The sequence below is a fragment of the Fundulus heteroclitus genome, chromosome 7, assembly GCF_011125445.2.
Source record: "Fundulus heteroclitus isolate FHET01 chromosome 7, MU-UCD_Fhet_4.1, whole genome shotgun sequence".
NCBI lineage: Eukaryota > Metazoa > Chordata > Actinopteri > Cyprinodontiformes > Fundulidae > Fundulus > Fundulus heteroclitus.
Genome location: NC_046367.1, coordinates 1,389,058 through 1,404,066, shown reverse-complemented (window position 1 = coordinate 1,404,066; position 15,009 = coordinate 1,389,058). Strand labels below are relative to the sequence as shown.

The 15,009-nt window shown below is 40.2% G+C and overlaps 2 protein-coding genes across 5 annotated transcripts in view; one reads left to right on the top strand and one right to left on the bottom strand.

Moving 5' to 3' along the window:
* The window catches only part of cntnap5a (contactin associated protein family member 5a), a 378,624-nt gene that overhangs the window by 173,842 nt on the left and 189,773 nt on the right, over nt 1-15,009 (top strand). For all 4 annotated transcript variants that reach the window (XR_004931318.1, XM_012878430.3, XM_036138728.1 and 1 more), the window contains 2 exons: nt 10,883-11,086; nt 14,277-14,461. Coding sequence is in view for 3 of the 4 variants with exons in the window: in XM_012878430.3 (XP_012733884.3) it covers nt 10,883-11,086; nt 14,277-14,461 (389 nt within the window). In the remaining variant the exon portion in view is untranslated. The remainder of the gene's footprint in view (nt 1-10,882; nt 11,087-14,276; nt 14,462-15,009) is intronic.
* On the bottom strand, nt 709-14,286 carry LOC118563641 (vegetative cell wall protein gp1-like). The gene is made up of 2 exons (XM_036138730.1): nt 14,222-14,286; nt 709-1,947 (listed from the first exon to the last, which is right to left on the bottom strand). Exon 2 carries the CDS (start codon nt 1,787-1,789, stop codon nt 959-961), a length of 831 nt encoding a protein of 276 aa, XP_035994623.1. The 5' UTR covers nt 1,790-1,947; nt 14,222-14,286; the 3' UTR covers nt 709-958.

Sequence of the window (15,009 nt, the reverse complement as noted above, 5' to 3'; positions counted from 1 at the left end):
TTTCTATGTATATATATATTTATACAGTGTGTGATTTGCAAAAAAACAGAGGGGGGGATCATTTCAAGTGTTTTATAAATTAACATAACAACAAGGTTATGTGGCCTGCATGCTTTCTGGCTCGAGACAGCATGTAACCTGTCCTGGGAGGTAGGGTGGAGAAATCGGCTGCTGCTGCTTCTTGTCTTGTGACGCTGCCTGCAAATCTTCATCATCCACCAAAGCTCGTCCTGTAACATTACCATGGCTGTTCGTCCCATCATCTACTCTTTACCTTTTTCTGTTGATTTTTCGGGCCGAAATATGACAAAATACTTTGTTGATGTTCATGCTGCCACACATTCTCATTCATTACTTGGTTAGCTAGCAGCTGCTCTTTCAGGTAGCTAGCTAGATCCAGTAGGTTAGACTATTGTTTTTAAACTTGCGCCATCTACTGTCTGGACTCAGGAGTGGGTATTAGTTTACTTTAACCGCTTCAAGCAGAAAATGTATTAATACTCTTTAAAAACAGACAATAAAAACTTAAACTAACAAATGTGAAGGACGCAAGACATGTATTTATATTAGGGCTTTCAAACGATAACATTTTTTATTTGAATCGATTAATCACATAATGTCGATGGGTAACTCGAGATTAATTGCAAAGTAATTGCATGTTTTATCCTTTTATTTCTGAAAGTGTAATTGTCATGAGGTGGCGGTGGCGTGGACCTAGGCGGCAACGAGGCGGAGGCAGAACATAGTGAAATTGGAATTTTAATGAAAGCAAACTTACAGAAACTCAGGCAGGAGCAGCGACTGGGAGACCACAGGAGCATACAGAAGGAACACAGAATGACCCCACAACGGGGAAACAAACAGAGAGAACTTAAATACAGGCTGGGGATCATTAACAGCAGGTGCGGTAAATCAACTAATTAACTGAAACAGGTCCACAACTCAGAGGATCTTGACATCACCTCCCCCTCAAGGTCGGATTCCAGACGACCACAAAAAACAAAAACAAAACAGGGCTAACAAAGGGAGGTCTGGGGAAAAACACGGAGAGTTCTGGTGGCCGACCAGGAGGCGGGCGGCCGTTTAAGGGTCTGAGTGGCAAACGTCGGCCCGGGGGTGCTGGGGAATTGAGGGAGCTTGAGTGTGCTGGACAGCTGCAGATTGAGAGCCAGGGCAACGGTTCGGCTGGTGGCTTGGGTGCGCCGGGAGGCTGTGTGGCCGACGGCTTGAGGACGACGGGGATCTCTGGAGGCTTGGGAATGACGGGGATCTCTGGAGGCTTGGGAACGCTGGGGATCTCTGGAGGCTTGGGAACGACGGGGGGCGCAGGCATCTCTGTGACGACCGGTGCAGGGACGTGCACACCCACGCAGACTAAGGCCGTGGCGTGCGCAGCAGGAACCCCTGTTTTCGGCGCTCTGGAGTGCACCGCATCCGGGCGGAAAGCAGCGGTGCGCGCACCCACGCAGGCTTCGGCCATGGCGTGCGGCAGCGGAGCTGGGCCTTCAGACGTCGGCAGGATTGGACCTTCTGTGCCCGGCGCAGTGGAACGCACCACACCCGTGAAAGCAGCAGCAGTGGTGCGCGCACCCACGCAGGCTTCGGCCGTGGCGTGCGGCAGTGGAGCTGGGCCTTCGGATGTCGGCGGGGCCGGTCCCACTGTGCCCTGCGTACTGGCGTGCACCACACCCACGCAGACTTGGGCCGTGGCGTGTGATGCAGCAGTGGGGCTTTCAGAAGCCGACTCGGGAGAGAGCAGGCTGGGCACTGTCAAGCGGAGAGTTGTCATCGGTGGCGGGGGAGTGTGCGGGGCAACAGCTCCGATCAGCTCTACAGCCCTTTCGAAGCTCTTCTAGAGGCACTTCAATTGGGCCCACACCTCCCGCAACGTTGCCTGGTCCACTCGTGGTCGGGTCATTTCTGTCATGAGGGGGCGGTGGCGTGGACCTAGGCGGCAACAAGGCAGAGGCAGAACATAGTGAAATTGGAATTTTAATGAGAGCAAACTTACAGAAACTCAGGCAGGAGCAGCGACTGGGAGACCACAGGAGCATACAGAAGGAACACACAATGACCCGACAACGGGGAAACAAACAGAGAGAACTTAAATACAGGCTGGGGATCATTAACAGCAGGTGCGGTAAATCAACTAATTAACTGAAACAAGTCCACAACTCAGAGGATCTTGACAGTAGTAGCCTGTTTTGGCATTCTAGTATGCAATTTTGCAATAAATGACACTAATAAAATACATGCTTGTACAAAAAATTTTTTTATTTTGTTATTTTTCAAGCACTTTTGAGAATTGGAATGAAGACATGCTAGTGCCAAATGTTAAACTCTGGACTTGTATAGTTGAGGGATATTTCAGCTGGATACAAAGTGTCTAGTGCGGGCAGGTCTCTTAATAACCGCTGTTTCGTAACTTATTTTAGAGCCCAAATAAGCAATTTCACTTTCAGAAACGTGCCCAAAAAAAAAAACGCAACCCGTGACTTATGAAATTTACAAGCGCCTTTAGAATAAAACAAGCTCAAAGTCGCATGACATTAACAGTCTGTGCAACAGTGAGCGCGGGTCTGTTTTGCTACAGTCTCTAGCTCTCTTGAAACTACGGAAAGTGCAGAGGATAAAAGAAACACAGTCCGGAGAGCACGGTGGGGAAAACACATTAGGGAACGGTGTGTGTGTTTTGACGCGCAAAAAACGGCGACAAAAAAAATGTTGGTGTTGTGGTCTAATGCGTTAATAACATGTTAAAACTGACAGCCCTAATTTACATACATTTTTAAAAATCCATAATATTACTTATTCAGACCAGAGAGGGGCGGGGGAATGTATCCCCCCTAGGGATAAAACATGAATGAGCAGAGGGGGGGACGTCACAAACAGAGGGTGGGTAAAACCCCCCATCCCAACTTGCAAATTGCACCCAGTATATATATATATATATATATATATATATATATATATATATATATATATATATATATATATATATATATATATATATATACTGGGTGTCAGTGATCACGATTTGAAAATTCAAGAATTTAATAACAGAAATAAAATGAGCATCCAGAGAATATCACTATATAATGCTGTTTATCTGAATTAACACTATATTTCGATTAACAAATCCTCTCTACTAGGCTAGTGAAACTTAACTAAACTACTAAGTGAAATGAAGATAAAAAGAAGCTAAGCTAAGGAACTATTTACATAAAAAACAAAAAAAGCAAAAGACAAACAAAAGTGGTTGATCATAATCAGAATAATTTAGCGAATCCTGGTTCACTGCAGATCTGACTTAAGAAAAACATGGAATGGAGTTAGATTAGCTTAATTAATTTAGAAGAACATTTGGCATGTGTTTCAATCCATTCACAATGCATTTATACCTCCCGGAGGTATAATCCGGGAGCGACCCCTCCTAAAGTCGCTCCTAAAGTTACTCCTAAAGTTAACCAAAACGGCTTTAAATCGACATTAATATTTAATATTAATGCAGGAACAAGGCTCATAGCACTATTGAACGATGGCAGAGAGAAATGGACAAGCTTTATGCTTTAAAATTGCTTTTGTTGTTTTTGTTGAAAATCGGAAGTTGCAGGCTAATAGCATTTTGGCTAGCGGACTTTTGGTGCTAACTTTACAAGCTTCAGCTTTTGTTTTAGTCATAATAAGTGGGCCGGATAACATAAACATTAATATCCTATCAATGTATGAAACCCTTGTGTAGATAACGTTTATTATAACCATAAAAACACACTTGAATCACATCGGCAATGATAGGGTAGCAAATGCTAGCATGAGCTAATTCCTTTAGCTCTCTGTTTTAAAAACACACTATGTAAACGCATTACACAAACATTTCCAAATGACCGTGTAACCTTTCCCTCTGGTTTCTCTGCCGAACCTGTCGGTGCCTCGTGTGAGTTCGGTCCTCTTTGGTCGTCCAAGAAAGGGAGCACTGGAAAGGGAAAACGTAATTTCTTCAGCAGCGACTAGTGGCTTAGCAGTAGACATGTGGCCATGAGCTGACACGTGGTCGGGATCGGAGGCCTGGGCTCTGCGGTGTCCGCTGACCCAGTTGCAGCCATGATTTCAGCAAATCTTTCCCCTCAGCATGGAAAGGTGGGTCTTTTGCTGGCTTTTCCGTCTGGAGTCCGCTTTCCTGTAAAGGCTGAGAAGAAATAAACAAAGCTGTTTTTTGCATGGAAGGATCCTTTCCTCTGCCGTTTTACGCTGAAATTAAGACAACAGACTTAACTCTGATTTGCCCGGTTATATCCTCTGGGCAAAGAGGGATTTCTCCCAGGTGCTGGCTTGTGGGTGTTTTCTGGCCTCGTGAGGCCTCCCTCCTCCTTTATCTCAGGCAGGAAGAAGGTGAAGACTGGATCTCTGACCAGGGGCAGGGAGCTGAGAGGTGCAGTCTGAAGGGATCCTCTGTGGGGAGGGGTTTGGGTTCACTGCAGGCACCCTGCTGTGAAGGCGGATCCTTGGTGGATGTGGATGTGAAACACTTCTGGTCCTTGTGAAAGCTGCAGCACTAATATTGGGCAATCTGGTGACCAAATTGTCTCAAATACCATTGAAGCCAAGCTTTATCTTTTGAAGGCATCATGTTTTCTTAAAGCCATAAAAACAAAAGGTTGATATGCAATCGTGACGGTAGTATAGCTTTTATGGTTTATGTTTTCTCAGAAATATTTCAGCTGCAGCTATGTCAAATCATGTATATCCTTATGAGACAAATGTGATCTCATACTACACTACTTCTCTACCTGTTTGACTAGCACCTCCATGGACATGCAGTGAAGTCCAGGCCACAAAAGGGGCATTTAAGAAAGTATTATACATTTTGTTGGAGAAAATAATTCACTTTTGTGCACATGTTTGGCTTGCACCTTTTCATCCACAAAAACTAAACCCGCTGCAGATGAAAACAGTAAGCCCGTACTATGATCTCTATAATGTCTATTTATTGTAAATGCTTTCACACTGTGTTCCACACACTTGGTGTGTTAAAGACAATAAAAGCCACAAATGGGAGTTCCACACACTAGCAACCCTCAGTGAGTTGATGAATGTAATTTAAAACTGTTACGCACACCAGAGGTGCCACACAGGAAGAAGAAGATGCAGTCGCAGCACAGTTCCAGCGGTGTGCTGCTTCTTGAAGCAAATATACAAACTGCTGGCCTTCTTGTGCTCTAGTCTGTAATGACTCATGCCCAGACAGCAAGGGTTTACACTGAAAGCAATATGTGCTTGTGTTTGTAAGTGTTTCATATGCCACTAATATTTGTTGGCCTTAACATTTTGCTTTATACCACTATCATAGAATGGGGAAAGTTGTTGTAATTCTTTAAGTAAATGTAACACTCATTTGTGAGATGGCTTTTTATATTGGTTAAGGATTCACTAAGAAAACCCTAAACTTCACAGTAATGAAGCAAAAACAGACTTCAGTGGCTGTGCACACTGATAAAAAGGAAGGCGTACTTCCATTTATATTCTGAGCAGTCCTCAATAAGACATTTAATGGGGATTTACTGGCACACCTCACCCACGCATTGTGAGGCGGCACTAACTAGATGAGCCAGAGAATTACTGTGCTGTGGAACAGTGTCAGCACACACCACAGTGAGCAGTTTTATGATAGCCAAGCGCCACATGGCACTGCATAGCATCGTTGAGGCAGGCGGCCTCTCTCTTGAGTGCAATTTTGTCCAAATTTCTTCTTGCTCCTCTGTTCTAAGCAGTTTTTCCTCTGCTTTAACTGTACTATGAAAGAATGACATATCCTGTGGTTAATAAAGGCAAGGCAAGGCAAATTTATTTATATAGCACAATTCAGTACAGAGACAATGCAAAGTGCTTTACATGACTAAAATATAGGAAGATAAAACAAAATAAAAGCAAGTAGGAATAAAATGTAGAAACAAAATAGAACATTAAAAACAGTTGGACTAAAAAAACTTGAACTAATGATGTTTTAGTTTAACCAGAACATTCAAAGGCAATCCTAAACAAATGTTTTTAATCTTGATTTAAAAGAACTCAGGCTTTCCGCACTTTTACAGTTTTCTGGAAGTTTGTTCCAGATCAGTGGAGCATAGGAACTAAATGCTGCTTCTCCATGTCTGGTTCTGGTTCTGGTTCTGGTTCTGCAGAGCAGGCTGGAGCCAGAAGACCTAAGTGGTCTGGAGGGTTGATACACCGATAACAAGTCTGTGATGGATTTAGGTGCTAAGCCATTCAGGGATTTATAGGCTAACAGAAGTATTTTAAAGTCTATTCTCTGAGATACAGGGAGCCAGTGGAAGGACTTTAGAACTGGGGTGATGTGCTCTACTTTCTTAGTCTTAGTGAGGACGTGGGCAGCAGCGTTCTGGATCAGCTGCAGCTGTCTGATCCACTTTTTAGGAAGATCTGTGAAAACACCGTTGCAGTAATCAATTCTACTAAATATAAATGCATGGATTAGTTTTTCCAGATCCTTCTGAGTCATTAGTCCTTTAATCCTGGAAATGTTCCTCAGGTGATAAAAAGCCGACCTTGTAATTGTCTTTAGATGCTTTTGGAGGTTCAGGTCTGAGTCCATCAGACAATAAGCCGAGTTCTGGTTTGATTAGCAGCTACCCTGTTGTTAAATGTAAGTTTAAGACACCCATCGGCTTCTTAAACAGGTCATAATTTCCTCACTCAGTTCTTTCTCCAAAAAGGAACTTATGTAAATCACACTCATTCAATGGAAAGCTGAAAAGACAACTTGGATTTTTCTCATTTTGACAAATGGGGAGCTTTAAGTGGTCTAACATTTCATACAAAGACTACCATCACATTTGCCCTGTGCAGACTCTGCAATTAACTTGTATACTATGGCTTGTCAGGGCTAAGAAACAGTGTAAATAATTAAATCTGGCTTGTTTCCCTAAGCAATATAAAAGCCATGGAAATGAAATGGCACCGGAGAGCTAGTTCATGCATAGAAGAGACTCATGGGATATATTTTACAGTCATGGTCCTGCCCAAGGTATTCATTCCATTTGAACTTGACTTAAGACTGCATGATGGTTAGGTGGAAGAAAATTATACATTGTTTAAATTAGATTTTTTTTCCCAGAGAATCTCAAAAGTGTAGTTTGGCATATGTATTGAGTCTCTTCTACTTTTATCCCCTTAATTAAAAAACACTGCAAGAATTTGCATTTAGAAATCACATATTTAGGAAACAGAAACCACATATATGTGTCTCAGTATAAATTAATTTATGTGAAGACTTTAGAAGCTTACATGTTACATTGGAGAACGAACAAAATGTTGTTAATGACAGGTATTTATAATCGAGAACACAATCAACAGTGTTACTGTCAGGCCCTTCATTTGCTTATAGCAGTAAATTAAAAATACTTTTTTCCCCTGCTAAATGTATTGGAATTGAAAAGATGTAATTATTACTTAATTTTATTTCCAAAGTATTCTAGTAATATTTAAGTCAGCGTGACCTAAAACATTAGCCCATTGCTTTTCTTTCGTTGAAGAGAAATTAGAGTGACCAATGCAAAATGTGTTGAAACAGGGGAGGGGCGGGAGACTCCTTTCTAAATTTCTAAAGAGTTTTGAAATAGTTGCTTTTTAAATTCCTGGTATACCTTGATAACAGTATCTGAATGATGGACACTGTAAACCTACCAAGACATGACCATTCACCTAAACTGGCTGCCCAGGTAAGGAGAACTTTAATTACAGGAGCAGCCAAGAGGTCTTGGGTAACTCTGAAGAAAATGCAAAGATCAACAGCTCAGGTTGGAGAATCTGTTTGGAATCCTCTGCAGCAAAGTGGCTCGTATGGACAAATAGCAAGAAAAAAGCTATTTCTGAAAAAAGCCCTAAGAACTTCAGTTTGCTATTTGGCACAAACCATGAAGATAACATGGCAAAAATGTGAAAGGAGCTGCTCAGAGCACATGAGAATAAACAATTAACTTTTTTGTCTACATGCAAACGCATAGAAGTAGAACACAAAGCTGTTAGCTGGTGGCAAATGCTTGCAAACTTGAGGTTTCATGTGCGTCCAAATGTAGATTTGCTACAAAAGGTCTTTCACAGAACAAACAGCATCGCTCTGCTCTGATGCAGTTAATTCACATTTAAATGAGGCAACATGCATTAATTTAAAGGGAAAACCTATCCATATTTATCCATAATTATGTAAATCACAGCCAGCGCAAATAACACCTCATCTCCAAAACCAAAACTGCTTGCCTGATGCAATGCTACTGCTTCTAGAGAATTCTGCCTGATATTTTAGCAAATTTTCTATTTGAATACATTTTATAAACTACGCAATATTTTAATTACAGTTTCAGGACCCTCATATTTATTTAATTTTATTAGAAAAATCAGAAGTATGTATTGTTCCCATACAAATTAAAAAAGCTTCTGGCACAATGTTTCATGCATAACTGGGGACATACAAAAGTTAACGTTGTGTGAAAGTGTGCAGAAAGCCACATAAACTTTTTCAATCAACAATAAGTTGTAATGAAGTAATAAAACTTACCCAAATACACTGAAATATGAATCCATCCAGTTGTTTTTAACTAAAGAACGATCAAACCCAATAATCCAAAAACAACCTTTCATGTTGTAAGCCTGAACGTTTAAACCTGATGGAACTGAATCACAGTTAGCCTAATACAATAACATTACACACATCCAAAAATGATGGAAACATACTCAGTTGGATATAACTTTAAATGTGCATCAGTCTGGGCAATGAGGAGCAGAAAATACATGTAAATCATCTAAGTGGCCCTTTTAAATTTCACTGCGAAAAAACAATGGTGGATCAGCATATTAATGCCTAACAAGTTGGATTTTGTGATTCCTAAGATAGAAAAGGTATTTACATAAGTAGCTGCATAAAGGTGCGCATAATTGTGGGACAATGGCAGCTTTGGCCCTGCTGGAGGATGATGATGAGTGGCTTATCAGCTGCTTCGGATTGCCAAGGGCATCTTGGAGCTCATCGTGGAATTGGCACCTGCATCACAGAGGGACACTAGTAGCCGTGTGTTCCCGGTGCCAGTTCATGTATATGGAGCTAAAGAGCAGTCATTACAGCTTGGAGCTGGAGCATTTCAAAGGGAGCTGGCTGACAGGTCTGGTGTGTCACAGTCATGCCTGTGCCGTGCCATGCCTGCACGGGATGGCCTCATCTGTATATTGCCCAAATATGTAGAATTTCCCTATGGCTGCACGGGCAGAAATTAAATAACAATTTGCAGCAAGTAGCTGATTTCCAGTTGTGATGAGCACCATTGACTACACTTGTGTCACTATGAGGTAAATTAATTCACTTTTGTGAATACAAACCAGTTCCATTGTGCAACTCATATGTGATGCACAAATGTGCCTAGCAAATATAGTGGTATGTTGGGTTGGTGCAACACATGATGCTTTTAAGCTGCACAATAGTGGTGTTGGAAACAGACTTTAAGCATGGGCCCTTCACGATGGCTGGCTTCTAGCTAAGTATGATTGTTTTACATGAGGTCCTAAATCACTTCAGGGTTTTTATTGTTCCTGACATAGTGTGTGTGGTGAGTCCTAATAAGAATGTGGGAAACATATTGGCATGTGCGCATCAACTGTCTTCTTGACAGCCACCTAAACATCGGAGCCCTTCTTTTTTTGTCAGCCACTGATCTGACCTCTGCTCCTGAATTCGCCGCCTTCTGCCACTCCATTTGTTTGACTTTATTACTGAAACAACGGAATGAATGCCAAATAATGTTGTTCGTCTTGCATCCTGACACTAATACCTCTATTTCATACTCGGTGAATCTCCTCTTCCTTGCTTTACTGACTGCTGCCGTTGCCATGGCTATTTTAACACATGGTGGGAGCCCTCCGGGTATTTATTGTACTTTTTACATTAATTTGTCATTTTTTGTGCAAGTCTTACTACCACCAACTTTTAGTATGAAAGCTGTTCACTCTTCTGTCGATGAGGCCCTGAGAATAAAAACAAACGCAATTGTACTTTAAATTTTTTTTACCAAGAGTCAGCAGCAAAAAACATGTCAGAAGGACACAGATTCAGGCACATGGAAGATTTGAAGAATAGAAACAAATTAAAATTCACCCCATGTTCAACCTGGCCAGATCTGAATCCATTTGCATCAACACTGCCAACATTGTGCAAGAATAAATTCAGAAAATACAAAAAAATGTCTTCAGAGGATTGATTAAACAAATAAAAAGTGAAACTTTTTTTTTCATCATTTCTGCTTAGGAGAGAACAGCTTTGACCTGATTAAAAGAACATAAGTGCAAATTGCTTCCATCTGCTGCACTTGTTGGGTGGGATTGGTCCTATATGTATGTAGTGCAAACCGCTTTGTAAATCCAGCCCAGAAATGAACAAATACAAAAACAGTTTAAAAAATGGTGATAACACTGAAATCTGCCCTCTGTGTCTTGCATTCGTATAAACTAGGATGGTTTATGTGGAAGTTGAACGTGTGACCAAGTAGGATAGTGAATGTAAAAGCAAGTAGAAACAATATTTCCACCTCCTTCAATACATAGAGGGTGTTTATGCAGCTCTTTCTACTTTTCCTGACTACAGATACATTCTTGGCAGCATGGTGTTTAGGGTCTTGCATAGGGATGGGGTTGAATTTAGCTGACAACCTATCCGTTGGCAGCTGACTACTGCTTCAGAAATGTTGAAAGAAATGACTATTAAACTGCAACCATTTACACTAACAAAGCAAGAATAAGTAGAATTAGTATTCTTAACCGTAACCCTATTTTTCCAGTTAAGAGAGTACGCCCCATCACACTGGTTCTGATTTTTCCACAGAGTCATATGTGGCTGATTTTGATGGCAGAAGCTCACTGCTTTATCGGTTCAACCAGAAGTCCATGTCAACAGTGAAGGATGTTATTTCTCTGCGCTTTAAGAGCCACCAGGCTGAGGGTGTCCTACTGCATGGAGAGGGCCAGAGAGGAGACTACATCACACTGGAGCTTCACCATGGAAGACTGGACCTCTATCTCAACTTAGGTGAATTGTGCCTTCCTAATATCTCTCCTGAAAATCACTTGTTTTCTTTCTTTTCTTGCGTTCTTGTGGTGATTGTGAGAATCATTGCCTGAGATTGAGCTAAAGATTGGAAGTGATTGAGAGGATATGAGAGCTGTATTTTCAAGGATGCCTCCATGATTGTGTTGACGTTTTATATCCGGCTTATACTCAACAGAGAGAAGACCACAGATATTTGTTCAAACTGTTCAATCTAATCACAAGAGTGCAATATTAAACTGTGTTTTTAAACAGTGTTCTCATCAATTAAAAAAATATTGTGTAAGGCAACAACAAAATATCGTTCTACTGTGATTAGCTGAACACATCTCGACACATATATATATATATATATATATATATATATATATATATATATATATATATATATATATATATATATATATATATATATATACACATTATGAAAAAGTTCAATATTTGCTGTCACTAATTTCAGAAAGTGAACCTCGTATATTATATAGAGTCATTACACAGAGTGAAATTTGTCAAGCCTTTATCGTATTTTTTTTATGATTATGGCTTACAGATAATGAAAACTTAAAATTCAGCATCTCAGAAAATCTGAATATTGTAAAACAGTTATATCGTATTTACATTCATATTCACTCAACTGGGATATTTGTAGATTGAAACAAATCTTCTGACAACACTGATCACATCATTATTCAACAAAAATAAAGTTGGAGCTTCAGAAGGCTCAGACTGCATTAAGAACTACTCATCATCTAGCAGGGCTTGGTGAATACGATATATTCAACTTATTTGGGTATGCATTTAACTCAAAATTATTCATGTGGCTGGTGGACAACGAAGACGTTTGTTTCTGATGGGAAATAAGAAAGGCTGAACAAGGTAAAATGAGTATAGGTTGTGAAAATAAGATATTAGTATTTATTTACATTTTATTAAACCAGTGGCCCCCGCGACCCCATGAGGGATTAAGCGGGTCAGAAAATGGATGGATGGATGGATAAACCAGTGGCATGCTGAAAATCATTTATACCTTTCTTCTTAATTAATGCAAAGACCTTTGTTTGCCTGACAGAAATAAAATCCTTCTTGTATTTGCTGAACAACTTATGACATGTTTCCGTTGGTATTTAAACAATTGATCGTTGTTGATGAGCTACCAGCCTTAGAGGTCGGAAGACCTCCCTGCCATCACCCTAATCTTTAGTCCCCCCGCCCCCTCCCCAGAGATTCACTATCAATTCAGTTTGTTCAACTACTGCCAATTCTGCCTGATTGAAACTCTTCCTACAGCTCATTACTTTGGAAATGCTCACACACACACACACACACACACACACACACACACACACACACACACACACACACACACACACACACACACACACTTGATGAGCAAACATTTTCTGCAGAATTTTAGATGAGAAAGCAATATTCAATATAGGTTTATTGTTTATGAACTCTTCTTGATTAAGAGAAGGTTTCTTAAGCAAAGGTTTAATTACAGCTACCTTAAAGCCCTGTGGTACTGATCCATTTAAGGATAGATTAATCACATATAAAATGAGGCAGTAATCAAAAGGAACACTTCCTTAAATAATTGAGTTGGGATTAAGTCTAACATACAAGTTGAAGGTTTAGATGACAGTAATATTTTTAAGAACTGGGAAAGCTCAAATGGATCTACACAGTCCAAACACTGATCCGGTTCTGCTGTTACCTCCAACTCTGCCTCACTTACTGAAGAACTAGCAATCACGTTCAGCAGGAAGCCAATCATTTTATTTTTAACAGAATCAATTTTAAGTTTAAGAGGACTCTGGCTGGGCCACTTCAAAATGTTAATATTACTTACAGTCAGAAGAAACATGTTGGTAAAACCAAAATATTATCTGAGAACTAAATGTGCCAGTGGCATGAATAATATGTGCTTAACTGTATATTGTGATGTTCATGAGGGCTCAGTGCTTTGTCAAAAGCTCTTTATATTACACATAAATGCCATTTGTCTAGTTTTAAATATAGTGAAATTCAGATTATTTACAGAACACAGGCATATCTGCTCTACTTCTAAAACCTCATCGCCAATCAGAGTCAGCTTCACCAGGAATAAACAAAAAAGACACAACTGAAAGAAACTAACTGATAAATGACATAAAAATGTAGTGTAATGTTTTATCATACAGAACATAATTCAAGCTGACTTCTGGGTGTGATTTGGTGCAATTTTCATGTTAGATATATAAAAGAAAACATTTCAAAGAGTACAGCTGTGTTGGGAATACCTAGGTATTTCCTAAACCTGTAAAACATGCACAAAGACAAAGATACAATACAGCCGCTATCTACGTTACAAAAACAGATCAGGAAATGATTTGATGGCAGAAAATCTAAAGAAAAGTATATCCCAGAAAGTGAAAGGGTAATGGGTTGATGAGAGAGCGAAATGTGAATGAAAACCAACATTCTGTTCATGAATGAGGATCATGTGCAGGCGGTTTTGCATGTGCGGTTTGGTGAAACAGTATGGAAACTTGAGAAGATGTGCATAGATTAAAACAGATAAAAAAACATTATAAAAAAATAATGAACATCACTTGGTGTTGAGTATGCTTTTAGATAATATGGCAGCCACACTGCAAGTTAATCAGGATTTAGTTTGTCTATACTGGCATACTGTATGTACTATAATACAACATTTCATCTTCTGCTTTATATAAGTTATAGTTGAATAGTACATAAAACTATTTATATAGCAACCTGACTATGGGTTGTATATAAGTACAATATTTACAGAACAGTGTATTCTGTATAACATGCTAGTTACTGTATATATAGTGGGTTGTCTAGCGCTTCACTTCCTCTTACTCCAACTGGATCAAATCTTATTTTAAAGTTTACAATCTGAATTCCACGGGGGTTTCTTTACCACATTTTTGTGATGGTTTATTATATGTTTGCTTACATTTTCCCTTATCTGTTTAACATATGTTGCTTGTACTGCATGTCAGAAATAAAAGTTTCATTCTCTTAATAACCTCTTATTTATATCCATTAAAAGCCTTTTTTTTCATATTGAACGGAATTATGGGTAAGTTAAAGCTGCTCTCCCACCAGACCCACCATAGCATGTTTGATTGTTCACTGGGCTCCTGCTGCTGTCTCCCTTTTTGTCCAGATGATAGCAGGTCGAGGTTCAGCAGCCGCCGTGTTCCAGTTACTGTGGGCAGCCTGCTGGATGACCAGCACTGGCACTCTGCTCACATCGAGCGCTTCAACAGGCAGGTCAACCTCACTGTGGACTCCCACACACAGCACTTCCAAACCAGTGGGGAAGGACAGTCGCTGGAGGTGGACTACGAGGTGAGTTCTCAGCCAGATTGAACAACCTGACAGACGAGAAGATAGAACAGCTGTTTAAATATTTCTCCCCAGAGGAGCAGACAGCCTTATCATGAACAGCACAATGATGAGCAGCATTAGGGAGAGCCTTGCAGCACTGCGGTAAACAGAGTGTGTGCTGTGTAACTGCTGGAAGAGCTCCTTTTTAAATTCAAAATTAGAAGAAGACATTTTGCTTGAAAATACTTGCCACCTCCAAGGACTTTTCCATTGTATTTCAACCTTGTAAACAGAAGCCTTTTTGTTTCAGTGCTTGAAACAGTGCCTGTCTCTGACGTTTCTGCCTGATAAAATGTATCCATAGGCTGTCAGTAACAGCTCCACAGCTGTGTTGAACCAACAAAAACTAAGGTGGACTAACCTTCAGACTTCTTGTTACCAAAGTTGTGATAGAGGGGATAGCTGCAAAAAAAAAAAATGTTAGCAAGAATTCAAAGTTTACTCCATCAATTTTACAGTGTGAGCAACAGAGTGGTTAGAAAATAAACAGGAACAATGGCACTGTTAAA

Coding starts and splice junctions, on each gene's coding strand:
- LOC118563641 (XM_036138730.1), bottom strand. CDS start 1,789: ATGACAACTCTCCGCTTGACAGTGCCCAGCCTGCTCTCTCCCGAGTCG.